Source organism: Pan troglodytes, chromosome 6 (assembly GCF_028858775.2).
Source record: "Pan troglodytes isolate AG18354 chromosome 6, NHGRI_mPanTro3-v2.0_pri, whole genome shotgun sequence".
NCBI classification, from domain to species: domain Eukaryota; kingdom Metazoa; phylum Chordata; class Mammalia; order Primates; family Hominidae; genus Pan; species Pan troglodytes.
In genome coordinates, this window is record NC_072404.2 from 137,480,516 (window position 1) to 137,500,451 (window position 19,936).

Below are 19,936 nucleotides of genomic sequence, written 5' to 3' on the forward strand. Positions count from 1 at the left end.
TTGTCAAGGTTATGAGGTTTCTATGGAGGTTTGTTTTACCCTGTGCCAGCTTCACTGTGAATCAGGCTCAGCTTATTGGAGCCAAGGGTCTGGTTAGTTGTGCCTGACAACAGCCCAGAATCATCTCCAATGTAACAAAGAGGAGCGCAATATCAATTCAGCTTCATGAGCTCTCAGGCTGGGAGTGGGATTCCCAGGGTTTATGAATTCGTTAGCTGGTGATGTAGCACACACTGTCAATTAACATGAAACTAGAAGGTACTAGAAACCTTCGATTTTACTACACTGACAACTTAAACCGGGAGGATGTAACCTCTTAATCTAAGAAGTTAGGACTGTGTTTTGTAATTCTTGCTAATTAATGAAAATTAAGAATGGGTATTAGGACTAAAACAAGATTGGAAAAAGGAAGTTATTAGATTAATTATCAGTAACTAACAAGTATCACTCCAGAACAGCCAGCTTTTCTCACTGGATTCCTTCCACTGGAGTTCAGATCTGGCAGATGTAGTTCCACTGCAAACAATCAGCAAATGTAAGCCACTAACACTATACAAAACATAAAGATAAGATTAACTACCTTGCACAGATGTGTAAATTACGCATTGCATCTAAAGGAGAACTAATCGCATCATAGACGTTAAAGATTTCTGTATTCACTATGGCAATTTTCCATTAGAGGGTAGTAAAGTGTTTTACTCTAATACATTGTATATTTAGGAACAATTTTTTGACCAGTAGAAGTGTCTTGAGAAGCAATGCCTTGTTCTAATTTTCAAAAAGACACCATATGGGCTAGTGGTGGGCCCTAAGTCATCCATCCTAGAAGATGTTTTAAAAATCAGGGTGCTCCCAAATTGTTTCAAGTATTTTGAGTGTCTCCAAATGACGATCAAATTTCAACGTTAAGTCTTATCACCTGAGGCAAGTCATTTAACTTTATGAGGCACATTTTCTCTTCTGTGAAGTCAGAGGCTTGGCCAAATGATTGTTGTGGTCTTTTTCATCTCTTCAACCACTTTATGTAGCAGATAAATCTATGGCTTGTTTAAGCGGCATGGATCTTTGAGGAGTCTTCCAAAGGTATCCAAGAAATTGAAAAAATATATCAAAGTTAAGATGGTATTAACTAAACATAAACTTCAGGCAAAAACTGTATTGTAAAAGAGAGAACAACCCACTTGTGTTTTTTAACATGTACTAAGTGGCAAGGATTTCTCTCTCATTATCTCATTAATTTTTATGATCATCCTGGGAGTTACTGTTATCCTCATTTCATAAAGAAGAGAACAGCTAGTATGTTGTAGAGCCATTCACATTGTGTAGTATGATCTAGTGTCTCTTTAACCCAGAACAAGGAAAAATGGATAATACAAATATTGGTATTATCTAAAAAAGAACAAAAGAGGCAGAAAGATCTGAAAGATGTGAGCATTAAGTCTACCAGAATGGTTAGACCAAGGGTCCACAAACTGGCTCGAGGATCACGTCTGCCTATCACTTGTTCTTGCAAATAAGGTTTTATTGAAACACAGCCATGCCCATTCATTTATGTACTGTTTATGGCTGCTTTCATAATATAGAGGCAGAAATAAACAGTTGTGATATCTTCGGTCAGCAAAGCCTAAAATGTTTATATCTGACTTTCACAGAAAAATAATTGCGGACTCCTGGTGAAGCTATATGTTGATATGCCTATAACCATAACCTGCTCATTCATTCCCAAATCCTATCACCACCACATTTATTATTATTATTATTTTATACTTTAAGTTCTAGGGTACATGTGCACAATGTGTAGGTTTGTTACATATGTATACATGTGCCATGTTGGTGTGCTGCACCCATTAACTCGTCATTTACATTAGGTATATCTCCTAATGCTATCCCTCCCCACTTCACCTACCCCACGACAGGCCCCGGTGTGTGATGTTCCTCTTCCTGTGTCCAAGTGTTCTCATTGTTCAGTTCCTACCTATGAGTGAGAACATGTGAACCACCACCTTTATTATTAAAGGTACTGCAGGAAAATTTGTTATTGAGGGATAATGTAGTGTTTAATTACATATAGCTGTATTCAAGCTTATTGACATTGCCTTTTCTATTACCACGTTTAACACTAACATTAAATCAGCTCTTCAAATCAAATCCCCTTTAATTCTCATTGTCATCATAAAGCACAAACTAGTTAACTACACTGAGAGCTCAACTGGATCCCAGTTCTGACACAAAGTGCTAGTTTCTCAGTTCCCAATTAATCTGGGTGCCGTTTTAGATAGTGAAATCAATATGACACGAGTTGTATTTCCTAATCAATTGGGTCGAACTGAATGTCACGGTAAGAAAAGTTCCACAACAGAATGTTTTTACTTATTAATAGATTATTGATCTCCATATATTATCTGTGACAGGTGGGACCAGGCCTTAATCAATTTTGATTGTTTTCAAATAGCAGGAGATGTTTTCTCAACTGTCATATACCTCACATGTAGTACCTGCTTCTTTCAAGGGCAGAATTAGTTTCACATGCCAGGATATGAGCACAATTTGTGAAGGTTAAAAAGGTGCTTACTTTGTATCTCTAAAGGCAAGAGATTTTTCCCCAAGAAGCAAATAAACAAATTGTATTTGTAATTTAATTTTTTATAACAACTTGAGATAAAATCTACATACCACACAGTTCAAACATTCAAAGTATACAATTCAGTGGTTTTTAGTACATTCAGAGTTGTGCCACCATTACCACAATCAACTTTACAACGTTTACATCACCCCAAAAAAGAAACCCCATACTAATTAGCAGTCACCCCTTTGTCCTCCCCAACCCCTCAGCCTAAGCAACCACTAATCTGCCTTCTCTCTATATATATTCGCCTGTTCTGGACATTTCATATAAATGAAATCATATAATATGTGGCCTTTCATGTCTGGCATTCTTCACTTGATATGTTTTCAAGGTTTTTCCATGTTGTGGTGCATATCAGTACTTCATCTCTTTTTTTATTGCTGAATAATATTCCTTGTATGGATATGCCACGGTTTATTCACTTGTTAGTTGATAGAAATTAGGGCTGTTTCAATTTTGGGCTATTATAAATAATGCTGCAAAGAACATCTGTGCACAAGTTTTTGTGTAGACATTTGTTTTTATATCTCTTGGGTATCCACCAACAGTGCATGAGGGTTCCAATTTCTCTGCATCCTCACCAACACTTGATATTATCACTTTGATTATATATCTATTCCAGTGAGTATAAAGTGATATCTCATTGCAGATCTCATTTGCATTTCCCTGATGGCTAATGATGTTGAGAACCTTTTCATGTGCTTATTGGCCTTTTGTGTATCTTCTTTGGAGAACTGTTAATTCAGATCTCTTGTTGATTTTTAAAAATTGAATTATATGCCTTTTAATTATTATTGTAACAGTTCTTTATATATTCTAAATACAAATTCCTCCCTTAACTAATACATGATTTTAAAAAAAATTATCTCATTCTGTGGGTTGTATTTTTGCTTTCTTGATATTGTCCTTGGAAACACAAATGGTTTTAATTTTAATTTACCTATTTTCTTCTTTTGTTGCTTGTGTTTTTAGTGTCATTTATTTAAGAAATCATTGCCTAATTCAAAGTCAGAAAGATTTACGCCATGTTTTCTTCGAAGATACTTATAATATTAGCTCTTACATTTAGATCTTAGGTCAACTTTGAGTTAATTTTTATATGCGATATGAGGTAGGAGTCCAATTTCATTATTTTGCATGTGGATATCCATGTTTCCAAGTACCATTTAATGAAAAAGACTATTTTGCCCCCATTGAATTGTCTTAGCACCATTTTCAAAAGTCAGTTGATGATAAATGTGATCAACATTTCTGGACCCTCAATTATATTGGTATTTTACTCTTTCTGATGCTGTCAATTTTTTTCTTTTCTTTCTTTTTTTTTTTTTTTTTTTTGAGTCAGGGTCTAACTCTGTCATCCAGGCTGGATTGCAGTGACTGAGTTATAGCTCATTGCAGCTTCGAACTTTGGGGCTCAAGCCATCCTTACACCTCAGCCTCTGAGTAGCTGAGACGACAGATGCGTGTCATCACATCCAGCTGTTTTTTGTTTGCTTGTTGTTTTTTGTTTGTTTGTTTGTTTTTGTAGAGATGGGATCTCACTGTTTCCCAGGCTGGTCTCCTGGCCTCTAGCAGTCTTTCTGCCTCAGACTCCCAAAGTGTTGGGTTTACAGGCACGAGCCACCAAGCTTGACCATTGTTGAAAATTAAATTGTTTTCTTAATACCATTTTTGATTTATTCATTGATACTATATTGAAAGATAACCAATTTCTGCATATTTAATCTTGTATCCTGTAACTTTGCTGAATTTATTTATTAGTAGATCATGTCTTTGGATTTTCTATCGTTTTCCCTTGGATTACTATGCACAAAACCACCATATCGTCTCCCATCTCTATTTAGTTATACTTCTTCCTTTCCAACCTAGATGACTTTTATTTTATTTTCTTGCCTAATTGCCCTTTCTTGATTGTCCAGTACAAGTTGAATAGAAATGGCCAAAGCAGACATCCTTGTCTTGTTTCTGATCTCAGGGGGAAATAATCCAGTCTTTCACCATTAAGTATGATGCTAACCGTGGGTTCTTCATAGATGCCCTTTATCAGGTTGAGGAAATTTCCTTCTATTCCTAGATTATTGAGGTTTTTTTATTTTTTATTGTGAAAGGGTGTTGAATTTTGTTAAATACTTTTCCTGTGCCTAATGAAGTGATCTTGTAAATTGTAATTTAATCTTATCTATTCTCATTTCCAAACACTCAGGAGAAAACTATAAGGAACTACATTTACAAAATATATCATAACTTTACAAAAAGGGCATAAAATAGCATTTTGGCAAAAACTTAGGTAATCTGAAGGTATCTAACTGTATCAGTTTTAAAAATATAAAAATATAGCTTTATGAAGAAATTTTTTCTGACTAAAAAAGTAAAATTTCATTTGCTGGTTATAAGACAATATGTTCATTTAAGAAAAAAGTGGACATCCTGGCTAACATGGTAAAACCCCGTCTCTACTGAAAAATACAAAAAAATTAGCCAGGCGTGGTGGCAGGTGCCTGTAGTCCCACCTACTTGGGAGGCTGAGGCAGGAGAATGGCGTGAACCCAGGAGGCGGAGTTTGCAGTGAGCCGAGATCGCGCCACTGCACTCCAGCCTGGGTGACAGAGTGAGACTCCGTCTCAAAAAACAACAACAACAAAAAAAAAAAAACAAAAGAAAAAAGTGGCACAATAAATTAACAAATAGCACGATCATCACTTTCACATACGTATTTATAAAATACAGGGTAGAATTATTAAAGTTCTCTGTTAGTGGCTTGCATCTCCTGTTCCAAACATTTCCATACTAAAATAAAGATTTATAGTTCAAAAAGTACATTGTGTTAACCAAAACATATTATGCTTTATACTTTAAAACAGCACATTAGCAAACCCATTTATCACACACATGTTCAGAGGTGTATTGCCTGGGAAGAAAAAAACAAAATATAATTCCCAATTATGGTTTAATTGTACTCTGTGTAGTATATATAATGCCTTCTGCTTTAATTCGCTCCAAAATTGGTCCATAGATCTCCTTTGAAAAGGGCCCCATTAGGCCTTTGGCTCCAATTTCACCTGGAAGAAAATAAATGTGTAATTACCATTTCAAAGGTTGTGTCAGAGGTTAATTTCCCCATCAAGAGTCTCCACAAAGAAGCAAACTCAGAGTCAATGAATTCTTCGAGGCCTAGGCATTTTTTAAGTAGCTGCTTAAAACATCCCTTAGTAAATTATTACTTATTCAACACTTTCTAAGGAAAAGGAGTTGATTTTAGATTGAAAGCACAGCCGGACCTAGGGATATTGTCAGAACTTGTACACTTAACTGCATTAATTACTGCCAGGACAATCAGAGAACAAAGTAAAGTAAGAAGTAAAGTAAATCTGACTGGTCAGCTTAACTTGCTAATGTCATTTTTTTTTAAAAAGGCAAGACACCAACAGAATGAGTTGTAACAAGTTTGATTATACGGGCACAGGCACCTGTTAGTATGACTGAAACATAGAACCTGGGCACTCTCACTAGAGGCCACAATGACCCCAACTTTTATCACTTACTTCTTCATTGATTCCTCAATAACTAAGTTGGTCATTTAATTTGACATTAGCTGATATGCTACTATACATTTTTTTTTCATTATTTCACATTTATATGCTTTGATATTTTCTACTCCCCTCATTCTTTCTTGAGGGCCAAACAGAGGCAATGCTTATTGAATGTCTATGTGATCTTCTAGGGAGAGTGGAGGAATGAAATTTGTATTCATTTAGTCTAAAATATTTATTGAGTACTAATAATATGCTGAGATATGAAGACTAATAAAACTTAACCTATATTCTTGAGAATCTGGAGTGAATATCTTTTTCTATTTTAGAGTTATCACTCCCAACATGGCAAAAACCAAAGAAAGAAAGGAAGGAAGTTACCATTCCCTGGGGACCCCTCTATGAGGTAGCAGCTTTACGTATTATATCAGTTAGTGTCACAACAACTCTGAAATAGGGATGGCAATACCCACTTTAAATATGAGGAAACTCTTGCTCAGAGGTGCTGAGTAACTTGCAGCCCATCACTCAGCCACCTTGTAACTGAGCTGAAGCAGAAGTCAGGTCTATCTCCAAAGCCCACATGCTTTACTCACCAAAAGGGGACCTCCCAGGCAGTCCACGCTTGGATCTTCTAAGATGGTTCACTTTTAGTAAATGCCTGTGTTACACTCAAGAGCAATTACTTGATGTCCAGGCACCAAATGGCTTGGAGGTGAAACAGAAACAGGCTTACACCTCAAATGAACAGACTTACCATCAAGCAACATTTTGGCTGCCATGGCGGTGGGTAACCCCACGGTTTTAGCCATGGCTGAAAAGCCATTGATGTCCCCATAAGCCACAAGATCAATCGTTTTATGTTCTAAATGTCCAGAAGGATGTCTGATTCCAAAGCTGTCTCTCATCACAATCATATCTTTTTCTTCAGGACCTTAAAACAAATAAAGATAAGTAAAAATACCACTATCATTACAACTCAAATATTGTCTGTCATCTCCTCCTGCCCTTCTGGTCTTAAAAGTTTTCCCTCCTTTTATATATGATCACTAGACAATTATTTACACAGCTTTTTAGCCCAAAGTCAAAGTGAAAACCTGAAGGAAATTAGAACTCTGATCTCATTCCTTTATCCAGGTTCGTGTCACCATATCCTGTTTACAGACACAAAAGCACTGCTGTAGAGGCCTTTTAGTGTGCTCCAAAAATGCTTCTTTGGCATTTGCCTAATGCATTAAAAAAAAAAAGTAATGTCAGGGGCGGTGGCTCATGCCTGTAATCCCAGCACTTTGGGAGGCTAAGGTGGGCAGATCACGAGGTCAGGAGATGAAGACCATCCTGGCCAACATGGTGAAACCTTGTCTCTACTAAAAATACAAAAATTAGCTGGGCATGTGGGTGGGCAACTGTAGTCCCAGCTACTCGGGAGGCTGAGGCAGGAGAATCTCTTGAACCTGGGAGGCAGAGGTACAGTGAGCCGAGATGGAGCCACTGCACTCCAGCCTGGTGATGGCGTGAGACACCGTCTCAAAAAATAAATAAATAACTAAATAAATAAATAGTAAAACTATTTTTTCCTTTCCCATAATAACTAAGTTTATTTTTACCTAATAATTCTCAAATTCCTCCCTCTGGAAAAATAGTCCAATTGCCCTTTTCTTCATATCACATCTTCCCATTCCTGCTGCTTGGGGCCAACCCTCCAATACGATTATCTGCACTGACTCTATCTTATAATTCTTCTTTAGGTATATTTAGCTAATACTTCATGGCCTACCATAGGAAAGCTTCATGACCAAATGCTTGGAGAGGGCATCCAGAATGGACTCTGCCTGAGGAACTTGTTCATCCCCAAGTAAGCCCAACCTGAAAAGCACAGGAGATGGCTGCATTAGTTCAAGTCCTATACATGTTCTCATTTGGGAAGCAAAAGGGAGCTCCTTGAATTTAATCTTGAAAGGGCAGAATTACAAGGTGGTAACTCAAGTTGTAGGATTCTCCTAAAATGTAAAATAACAATAACAATAGCAATGTTTTAACCTTCAGAATCTTCTCCAGACTCACCCAGGCACTGCTCCCTGGAGCAGGGCAGAGATGATGGATTGTAATCCCATGTTCTTACAAAGCTCTTTATGAGATTAATTTATAGGTTAGTTCTCCAACATTAGGTATACCAGCAGGATGCCACAGCGGTCATATGAAAGAATGTTTTAATGTAATATTCTATGACTACTCCAAATCTCCTACAGGAAAGCAAAAATACCCCACTATGCTTGGCAACTGAGTGGTAAAGTGTTTCGAGATAAGCATTTCTCAAATTCTAATTGCCATTCAGCTCCTCTCTTTATCTACTCTTTATGCCCACATGAACATGGCACATGGTAATCTCTCTACCCACATTAGAGCAACGAATTAATCAAAGACAAATGTAAAATATTTAACTTTTTTTGAGTAGAAATTAGCAATCATTGATCCAGTATATTTTGCTCTAAGTTGAGTGGTGGGTGAAGTTGAGTGGTGGGTGCCTACCATTCAGCAGCCTCCAACTGGGTATTGTCTCCTCCTAGTTTCTTAAGAACAGCTTCCTTCAACACATCGTGCTCAGAGGAGGGTGAAATCCCAACTAGGTCACAGAGGAGTTGTTTCTGGTTAGAAAAATAAATACAATATTTCTAAGTCCCTAACAAATTTTTTTTTAATTAACTGAAAAATTATCCTACTAAAACACTGAACTTCAAATACACCTCAAAATTTAAAATTAAAAATAATTGGAAATAGGAAATTGTAACACATACACATACATACACACATCTGCATACCTACACATCAATAAATAGCTGCTATTCCAAACGATATTTCACCAATAAAAATGGGTTTTAAGATCAACTCAATACAAAACAGATGGTGCAGTTCTTACCAGCACATTCCCTGTCTTTGTATATCCTCTCTATCACTATGTTTTTACCCATTCTCCCCCTACCCTCCAGCAGTCCATTTTGACCAGGATAAAGTGGAAAAGGCTTACTGCAGTGGTTGCCAGTAGCAACCCAGGTTCTTTTGTAGGTTCAAGAGATGAGAAAGTCCTTGCAGGTAATAAAATCTCAAAGGAAGAATACTTAAACAGTAGCCATAGTTTTTTCTACTTTCAAAACAAGACTTTTTCTAGGTTCCCAAAGGAAAAGCTATGCTCTAGATCAGGAGTCAACAAACTGGTTCACAGATCAAATTTGGCTCATTGTCTGTTTTATTAAATAAAAGTTTTATTGAAACACAGTCATGCTCATTGGTTTATGTATCGTCTATGGGAGAACTGAGTGGTACTGACAGAGACTGTGTGGCCCATAAAGTCTAAAACCTTTATAGTCTGGTCCTTTACAAAAAAGACCATCCCTAAGAATGTCTGCACCAACCTTCCCAAACCAGCTGCCTCAACCCCAGGTTATCTCTGCAGATATTTGTTCACTCCTACCCAACAAGTAAGTTTATGAAAGGTAAAACTTAAGATTGGAAAGGTTCACAAATGCACACACAAAAAAATGAATGTAAAAGCAACTGGCTAACACAAAGAAATGATGAATGCTTGAGGTGGTAGATACCCTATTTACCCAGATGGGGTTATTACACATTGCATGCCTGTTTCAAAATATATCATGTCCTCCATAAATATATACACCTATTATGTACCCATAAAGAATTTTAAAATAATTTTTTAAAGAAACTAGCTAGCAAGAATACCAAAACTTTTTTTTGAGATGTAATGGAATTAGCAATATTGGTCCTTTTCTCCTTGTGATACATTTCTGGCATTTCTACTGGAATACAGGCACACTAGTTTAAGTTGAACAACCAGCTGGTAATGAGTTAATTCTGAGCAGTCAGTAGAAGCTCTACTTCGCATTCAGTTCCAAGCCTCCAAAGTTCATTCCAACTCTGAGGCCTTAAGATTTTGGTACAACAAGAGATAGACGCATAAGCTCGGTAACTGAAAATCAAATCACTCATGGTTATAAGTAACCAAATGAGAGTACTGACAAGATTTGGAGGTTGGAAATCCAGTTCTGTAATACACTAGTAACTCTCCTGGATTCTCACTTTCAAGAAGCCCAAGTGACTCCCATCACTGGGTCACCACCTAGACAACTGGAAGAGCTCAGAGCTTAATGCAGAGAGCAAAGCCATCTCTTATCACAGCTCAAGGAGCAGTCAAATGGTATAAGTTGCTGCGGGAAACAGGCCTGATATGTGTCAGCCCCACACCCTCTCCATTCTTCCACAACAGTGAAGGGAAAGGGGGCTTTGGAGTTAGGATTTATCTTCCTGCTCATAAGCTAAAAAATAGGATCTTTTGCAGATCCAAAGCAGAGTTCACCCCCGACCATTTCAGAAGGTATTTCTGAAAAGGAGCAGATAGAACGTAATTTGGAGTCACTCACCCAGGTGAGAGGGTTGGCCTCAGGTCTAAAGGCAGGAAGCGCTTCTCTGTTTATAAGACCTAATTTTACAAATCCATTCAAAGCTTTCATATATCCCTGAAACAAGAATTAACAAGCAGTATATAAAATTTTTCTCTTCCAATGAAAAAATATAAAATATTTTTGAAAAGAGGGATCTATCTTTGTAACTAATTTAGAAAACTGTTAATATTGATGATATGAGTACTACAGCTCTTTTAGAATTTGCCTAGCAGGTTTTCCCGTCTTTACTAGAAACCCCTCCCCACAACCCACCAAAAAAGTATTGAGGATATAGATACAACCAATTTCAAGCTCAAACTGAGATCAATAGTGTCATAACAATTCTACTGGTTTACATAAAAGACCTTGCAAAACTTAGGTCTTTACTTCTGTTTCTGGGTAACACGTGAATGGAATTTTCGGGCAGCATAAGGGCAAATTTTCTTATGTGTTATATGCTGTCAGCTCAGCAGAGTATTATTTAACAGAACAGTAAGCTGAGCTCTTTCTTATAATGGAAGGAGGAACTTGTAAGAATATCCTCCTCAAAAGCAGATAATCCAATCTACTAATTAGAGCCACCACCCCCAAGATATATGGAGAGCAGAAAAAGAGGTAGGAATCAGAGATTTTTCTAAGATATGACGATATCACCACTCTGATAAAAATTCCTCATATGTCCTTCATTGTCTACAAAGCAAACTTGAGGTCCTTGGTATATTATATAAAACCCATCACAATATGCTCATCTAGCCTAACTCACAGATCTCCACTTTCACTATTCCCCAAATGTGCTGTGTTCTTCCAGAAACCAGGGCCTCTGTACATGCTGCTCCTGTAACTGGAATGTGGTGGCCACACTTCTTCATTTATGAAATGTTTTCTCCTCCCTTCAGACCCAGTTTAGCACCTCTTGTGAGTCCCCTAGGACTCACAAGTGGGCACTCCCTTCTTGTAGCATTTTGTATATACCTTTATCATGGCAATTAATGCAGCTCATAATTAATTGTCTATTCAGCTGCTGTACTGCAGGTATTGAAAGCAGGGAAATTATATCTTTATATTATGTTATATTATATTTTATTTGTGTGCATATTCTTCAACCCAATGCCCACTTCGGGGCAGATAAGTCAAGCAAATAATGCCTAGTCCATGATGAACAAAAATGCGTCACCACTGACGACTAAACTGTAGTAGAGTATTATATTAATAGGTGCTAGGTTAGAGGAAAACATAGCTGTGGGAGCACAAAAGAAGGGGAACTCACATAGATGGGGCTGGGTGGTTCAAGGGGAAGGAGTTAGGGAGAATACCATAGGAAGGTATTCAACATTATTCAACATTCCAATCCATTATTCAGCATTCCAATCCCTAAAAGAGAACAAATGGCTGGATAAATAGATTCTGAATAATAGATGAAGTGAAGAAAGACCATAATGGTTTATTCCCCAGTGTGCAAATGGGAAGCAGGGTGAGAGGGCTAAGATAAGAAATTTATCTTATCTGCAATTACTGCTCAAGCAGAGAGAGAGAGAAGAAAAGAGAGAGAGGGAAATAATTCTAGGGAGCAACAGAGGTTTTAAAATATAAAATAGTTCCTGTAACGTCAGATATTTCACTACTGAATGTCTGGCCAACTAGCAATTTTCCCATTTCTAAAGGTTATATTGTTCAAACTGTTCAAAGGTTACTAAAAAAAGAATTCTCATTTGCTCTAATTCAAATGCAAATATACTTCAAAGAGGAGAAACAGAAAAGTAATATCACTAGCTTGTTTAGCTCGCTTCTGGGACCTGATAGGTGCTAGAGATCCCTTTATCCAACATCTAAAATACTGATTTCTGAGCTATTTATTAATCTCAGAAATATATTTTTATGCTGACCCCTAGAAATGAATTTATTTTATGTATTCATTCATCAATAAGCATTTAGCAAACTGCTGCCATATGTCAGACTTGTGCTAGGGACTGAGGCCACAGAGATGAAAAAATTGCAGTCTCATCCATGCAGAAACTGCAGTCAACAGAAGGGTCAGATAAGTCAAGCAAATAATGCCTAGTCCACGGTGAGCAAAAATGCATCATCACTGATGACTAAATTGTAGTACAGTATTATATTAATTGGTGGCTAGGTTAGAGGAAAACATAGCTGTGGCAGCACAAAAGAAGGGGAACTCACATAGATGGGGCTGGGTGGTTCAAGGGGAAGGAGTTAGGGAGGATACCACAGGAAGGTGCTATTAAGCTGCGTCTAGAAAGACAAGCAGGTGACAGGCAGGCAGAGAAGGAGAGTGGTCAAGGCCTCTCTGTCATATTTGAATGATGGTATCTCATCTCCAATACTGGAAAGAATTTTAGGGTTACCAATGGATTGCTGGCATTGCCCAGGATGGTGGCCCTCATGATTATGAACACTGTGATATCTTCCATCCTCAAGGAATCCGTGGGGATGGCTCCCACTCGCACACCTTGTTGAGACCTTTATTCAATGTTTAAATCTATTAAAATCCTTCATTCCTGGATCTATATGTTTGTCAAAAGACTATACTGAAAGCTATATATCCTAACTGCTGGCCAAAAAAAAAAGTTTTTACTCATATTCTTTGAACAAATTGAAGAAAATAGATCAAGAAATCTGCCAGAGCTGGGGATAGTATGCATAAGTTCAGACTAGAATTTCTACTGTGCCTAAAGGCTGGTAGAAGAGCCATAGCTCCTAGATCTCAGTAGGACATTATCACTGATGTCTCATTTGATTCCTGGGCAATGAAAAAATCATATTCATGGAGTACAAGCACCTGCTCTCTAGGAGCTTACAATCTCTTTTGGGAGATAAGAAAAATATACATAAAATTATAACTTAAAATGCTGAGAAGTAAATGCTAAGTGCCCATAAATGTAACAGAAGCTCTCAAGAGTAAGAAATATAGTGGTTGTTTTCTTTTTAAGAACAGATAGGCAGGTGAACCTGGAAGACATTATGCTAAGTGGAATAAGTGAGACACAAAAAGTAAAATATTGCATGATCTCACTTACATGCAGAATTTTTTTTACGAAAGTAAAAGATGCAGAGATAGAGAATAAAACCATGGTTACCAGGGGCAGGGCTGCAGAGAAGAAAAGAATAAGGCCCGAAGGAGGATGATACAAATACCTGGAGGAAAAGTTCCAGGCAAAAGGAACAGCCAGCAAAAAAAGATAAGAGAGCGACAGAAAAGCAGGCACAAGATTGAAGGGTCATCACTGACAGGTCCATGTGCCTTACATCTTCCAGATAAAAAGATAATTAGAGAACACTAGATAACACACATGAGACAAATCCCCTCTCTGGCCTTAGCCAGGAAATCTCACAAGACAGACAGATTTGCAGTCAGGTCTCTGATCCTGAGAAATACATGTATTTTAGGTATGCTGGTTACATTAGGTTGAGTTTAGGGCCCTGTCGCCAAATTCATGGGCATCCACAGCCTCAGAATATGGCCTCACTTGAATGTTTGCAGATAGAATTAATTAAGGACCTCAATATGAAATCAACCTGGATTTAGGGTGAACCCTAAGTCCAATGACTAGTGCCCTAATAAGAAGAGGAGGCAACACAGTGAGACACACAGAAGAAGGTGATATGAAACTGATGCACAAATTGGATGGATGTGTCTCAAAGTCAAGCCTCCAAAAGGCACCAACCCTACTCACACACATCTTGATTTCAGACTTCTGGCCTCCTGAATGGTGAGAGAATAAACCCCTATTGTTTCAAGCTACCCAATTTGTGATATTATGCTAGAAAACTATTACACCAGTTGTCTTGATTAGGTCACACTTGTAACTGCTTTTTTTGTGATCAATAAATGTGTAGTGGACATTTGCATTAATGCTCCTAGAATGTACTCCCCATTTTGTGGTTTAAAAACATTTTGGATTTGCTCTGGGGAAGCTCCTTTCATCCCGTCTGTTTCCTCCCACCCCAGTCCATGTTTTTTTAATGACATTGACTCTATCTCCAGTTCTAGGACATATAACATAGGCCAAAGTAGATGGGCACATTTTATCCCACTGACCTTAGGGAGCTAATGAGACAAAAATCGTATTTTTGGCTATTAGAACGGTATCATTTTTTATTCCCACTGAATTTGATCCTGAGAGGCTGGGAGCACTGCCACCACTCTGCCATCGCACAGCACTTGAAACTCCCGTGAACACTGGAAAGAAGAGCTGAGACATTATGAGAAGTCAGGTCCTGGGGAAGTCACTTGATCTCCAACTCTCACTAAGCCTGAAGCCCTGCCTTGTCCCCAACTCCTAATGAGTCAATTAATTATCTTTTTATTTTGAGGTGAGTCTCCTAAAATATTCAATCAATCATAAGATTCCTGAAAAAATAGACTCCAACTTGGTTTATCATCTTAATTATTTTGACTACTAAGAAAAATTAAGTGTACACATCACTTACCTCACAACTGGCAACATGTTGAATCTAAAGTCCAGCTGCTTACCTTATATCTCAGTGTCCCCCGCAACAAAGTGTGAGCAGAAGAAATGCCATAAATCTCAGCATATTTCGTACTGTCTCTGTTAGGATAGCCTTCCAAATTTAATCCTGGGAAAAAATCCATGGACGTAACGGCATCAAGAAAGGAGATGCCTCCTGCAATATTCACAACCTGAGGAACATTGAGAAGGCACACATGGGGTTACAGCTGTTCCTTTCTTTTAGGGCTTATCTGCATTATATGAACAAAGAAAGCAACAGAAATTTGAAAAAAAAAATAATGAAACCACCATAATCATCATCCTATACTTAAGCTGTTCTACTAATATCATAATTCACAAAGCAATTCTTCTCTCAAGCTTTAAAATTTGACTTTAAAACATTTAGTTTTTCTAAACATAAGGTCTTATTTTCAATTTTTTTTCCTTCCCCTGGATAAAATGGCACTAAATTATCTCCCACAAGAGTTTGCCTTTTTAAAAAATATAAACATTTAGAAAAAAATTTTTAAAATAAACATTTTAATTTTTTAAAAATTTATTTTCTAAATGTTTATTTAAAAATAAAAAATGTTTAAAAAATAAACATAAAATTATTTTATATAAAAATGTTTAAAAAATAAACTTAAATAAGCTAAAAGCAACAGATAATTATTTAAATGGCTTCTATGCTCAAACAACAATCAATATTCTCATTCTTTTCTTTTAGTTTCATGAGCCTTCTAAATGCCACATTAGGTATCAGTCACATACATTTCATTCATACAGCTAAATTTATTGAGCAGTTACTATCTATGCGTTGAAGATCGCACAAATTGTGAAGGGAATAACATGAGTGATGAAATAAAAATCTTTTGATATCTCAGTACTTCTCTTTCCCATACCCCTACCCCCATCACACATACTCAAAATGCAATGAAGGATTTCTTTGTCTCAAATTTTAATTAAAGGACTAAATTTTCTTCTAGTTTATTGGCTTATTATTATCATTGAGATAATGGAAAGCATTCTGGAGTGATAAAATTAGGTCTGAGAATCCTGGTTGGTGCTGCTGGTGGAACTAAATTTTATCCTTATTGTACCACTGGAAACAATTTCTGACCAGTTTCTCTAAAGCTGCACAAAATAACACTGTACCAGGGAGCTGCCAATGTACTTTAAGGTGGATTCACAGGATTTGCCTGAAGAGGCCTTTGGCTAAACTTAATGATTCTCATGCCTTATTAGTAGATGGGTTCTGAACGTGCCTTTGTATGAGAGAGAAAATGGAAACTCATTTATATGTGGATGAAGCCCCAGAAAGAAAAGGGCTATGCTGACTGCAATGTTAGGACCACTGGAGTCTTTTCAGTTCAGAGGCTCACTTTGGAGAGTGCCAAGCACCATTTAAAATTTCAAAAGTGAAAATCTGAATGAAGGATGTGAGGAATGCCTTTCATTTAATTTTCTTGTGAACCCTACTAGACTGCAGACTAAACATTTCCAAAGGGGGGATGATTTCTGAACTACTTCTTTAAAACCAGTTTATTTAATAGAATTTTAAATTTTTGAAAAAATCTAAGAAAGCAAATGTTGGGCATGATGGTGCCACCCGTAATCCCAGCTACTTCACTCGGGAGGCTGAGGCAGGAGGATGGCCTGAGCCCAGGAGTTTGAGAATAGCCTGAGCGACACAGCAAGACACCATCCTTAAAAACAAAAAAAGCAAATGTTGACTTTTAGCGTCTTCACACCCATCTCATTTCTATAACCCATGACAATTCTTAAGTTTCGTTTGCTTGTTTGAAAGTCAGGAAAATTTCTGAAAGAAAAATTCAATAATGACCACAATATTCTAGCTTACCAATCATAAATAAAACAGCAAGTTCATAAGTCTATCATGAAATCCTTACAAAGAAGACAGAGAAATGTCAGCTGAATGGCAATGATTCATTTAGTGAGAATGGCAGTTGGCTAAGCAACCTGACCCAAAAATTACTGGGTAATCATTGTCATTTGATATTCATTCATAGTTGTATTTCTAGTGGTATATAATATAGTTCAACAATAAGTTCTTTCTTGTTTATTATTTTATTAATAATTTGAATGACAACAGAAACATATTTGTCTGTTTTGCAGAGAATATACATTTCTTTCTGCTCTGACAATGCTCAGGCTCATTATTCACTGCTGTTGCAAGATTCTCTAGGTCCAACTCTTTCACACATACACACAGACAAACACAAATACACATCTCCCAACTAGAGAGAATCAGTTATATTTGAATAAATGTATCATATATATTCAAATAATCACAGTAAGCTTGATCACTAAACTAATAAGGAAATATACAATCATTTTTTCAGGGCCTACTATGTGCCCAGTGCCTTGTACTGGGCATTATCTTTAATCCATGAAACAACTCATTTTTCAGAGGTGAAAACTGAGGCTGAGTCACCCAAAGGCAAATCTGAACCCAGTTCTATTTGACTGCAATGTCTGTGTTCCTTCTACTACACTGTCCCCTTAATCATGCTTATTTCTGGATCAGTATTTTGAAAGGGATATTGACAAAGTACAGCATTCCGGATTATGCCACCTGGGATGCACTGAAAGTTGCATAAAGAATTGGTACAGGCAAAGGAAGATAGTGGTAGCTCTTGATTTCCAAAGGGTTGGGTGCTGCAGTCAAGGTGGTGGCAGGTAATGGATAGAGGGCTAGAAAACCTATCTTAAAGCGATGTTTGCAGAGCAAGCACACTTCTCACTTAGACTACATGTTTTGCCAGGTTAGACTGGGAAACACTGCAGAAGATGATGGCAAAGCTCTGCCATGTCCCTCCCAAATGCCAACAATGTAAAAAAGTACACCACGACTGTGAGGGGAATGAAACTAAGAGAAGATGAAATCACTGTCTCCGAATATGTGGAAGAAAATCAGAATTGTTAGGAATCAAATTAGAAGTTAGAAATAGTACAAGTGGCTAGAAATTACTGCAAAGATGTAAGACAATAAGATACATTCAAATTCATAGGCCACTGAGCAATTTCTGGAAAAGTTTAAGTCTTCAAATTTAAGCAGAAGTCAGAGAGGTGACTTGGTTTCCCATTATGATTCTGTGAATTATTTAAGACCCGCTCCATGGTGGAGGGTGGTGATGGCAGAGGGAGTGAAGGGCAAGAATACAAGAGAGGTTTTAAGTTGTTCAACAATCTGGCTTGGGAAACAGACTGATACACTTGAATTACTGACTGAATAATGCAGCACCTAGAAAATTCTTAGACACAGACAAACAAGTGTCTGATTCTTTGATTCAGTTCAGACAAAATAATAGTGAACAGAGGCTGGAGTGGTCACAAAAAGCTTCATCCACAAGAGGAAACACAGGTGGGACCTTGAAAAAAGTATCATTTTAGCAAAGAAAAGTGTCATGTTTTCTCTTGGTATCCTCCAGTGTCAGAGAGATGCAAAAAGCACTCATTTTTACAAAAGACGTTTAGGATGAAAGAGGAGAACTTCGAATTCAACAAATACAACTTCTGCTACCTGAAAATAACCTCTTGTTTGTCTTAAAACTCTCACAACCACTAATTTCCTTATGTAGCTAATATTTGCTAGATTGATTACATGGCTGACAATCTGCTGTTAGGCAGATTGCAATCTATGTGACCTCACTGACTAAGAACACTGGAAGGCTGGCAAGATTGTCTTTATCTTCAGACAAGGAACCCAAAGCTCACAACCAGTAATGGCAGAGCTAGAGCACAAAGCCAGGCCCACAGATACCAAGTTGCTTGCTCTTTCTTTTACACAGTTGCACTCTGCTGACCCTTTCATTGTTACCATCTTTAGCATTTATAAGGCCTCCTAAAAATAAGTGTTTTACTCAACTGAGGCAAGAATTTGTCCTGCCTTCACATGTTAATTTATACCAAACATAGGCCAGTCTCTTAAGATTGCAGAAGGTAAAAGGAGCTGTTGGAATGCAATAGGAGATAGGCTGTAGCATGTAAAAGGATGTGTGCTTGGTAAAACATCAGACTAAGATTCTGGTCCAAACCTTCATGATTCATAGAATTAAAGAATTGAATGGAACATCAGTGCTCACATTACACATCAGGAAACTGATATCCGGTGGATCTTTTCAACTGCCTGGTCTTTGGCTATGTTATGAGGGATGCCAGGAATTAGACCAGAACTCATTGATCCTGTTTATTATCCTGAAACATGTCACACATCATTCCGGCATCAAGCTAAAGTGTCCTGCTTGTTTAGTACTATTTTAAGTGCAGCTGTGACTCTCTGATCATTAAATCAGTTGTTCTCAAATTCAGCTGCATATTAGAATCACTAGGAAGATTTCAAAAATCCCCAAACCCAGGCAAATCAGAATCTTTGGGGATGAGGTGCTGGTACTTTTTAAACTCCCCTTGTAATTCCAAGCCAAGTATGAGTTATGCTCTATATCACAGGCACAAAAGACCATGGCTAATAACAGCATTCCCCTTGTTGCTTAAGAAATTCTTTCTCTCTACTCCTGAAATACGTTTCGATTCACAAATACCTTGACAATGTAAAATATTGATGCTAGAATAATCTTTTTAAGACACATTTATCTGATCATATTACTCATCACTCCCTGCAGGGCCAGGACTAGGGCAAGGTGAGTGAGGTGCCTACAACACACAATTCAAAGAGGCACTCTGAGTCTCGTTTCATTTTTCTCCAAACTATGAGCATAAACTATGAAGTCAGACAGACATGATTTGGATACTGGCTCAGTCACTTGCCATCTCTTTAAGTGTAGCTGTTACCTTAACTCCCTAAACCTGATTTTTCCCCTTATAAAACTGTCATAC

The 19,936-nt window shown here is 37.4% G+C and overlaps 1 protein-coding gene and 1 non-coding gene across 7 annotated transcripts in view; one reads left to right on the forward strand and one right to left on the reverse strand.

Annotated features, from left to right (window-relative positions):
- Nucleotides 1–965: 965 nt before the first annotated feature.
- AASS (aminoadipate-semialdehyde synthase) overlaps nucleotides 966–19,936 on the reverse strand; it is a 72,427-nt gene continuing 53,456 nt past the window's right edge. For 2 of the 6 annotated variants that reach the window (XM_001145257.8, XM_009454084.5), the window contains 6 exons: nucleotides 15,103–15,270; nucleotides 10,590–10,685; nucleotides 8,686–8,801; nucleotides 7,934–8,022; nucleotides 6,914–7,090; nucleotides 5,323–5,685 (listed from right to left, as the gene is read on the reverse strand). In XM_001145257.8, the coding sequence (XP_001145257.1) occupies nucleotides 5,567–5,685; nucleotides 6,914–7,090; nucleotides 7,934–8,022; nucleotides 8,686–8,801; nucleotides 10,590–10,685; nucleotides 15,103–15,270 (765 nt within the window). In that variant the 3' untranslated portion in view covers nucleotides 5,323–5,566. Of the gene's footprint in view, nucleotides 1,075–5,322; nucleotides 5,686–6,913; nucleotides 7,091–7,933; nucleotides 8,023–8,685; nucleotides 8,802–10,589; nucleotides 10,686–11,877; nucleotides 11,982–14,617; nucleotides 14,809–15,102; nucleotides 15,271–19,936 lie in introns of those variants that run through there. The other 4 variants (XR_010158969.1, XM_024358029.3, XR_010158968.1 and 1 more) reach the window with 4 other exon arrangements.
- Nucleotides 10,810–10,871, forward strand: LOC112209888 (U7 small nuclear RNA). The gene has a single exon (XR_002944880.1). It is a non-coding gene; the product is annotated as a U7 small nuclear RNA (small nuclear RNA).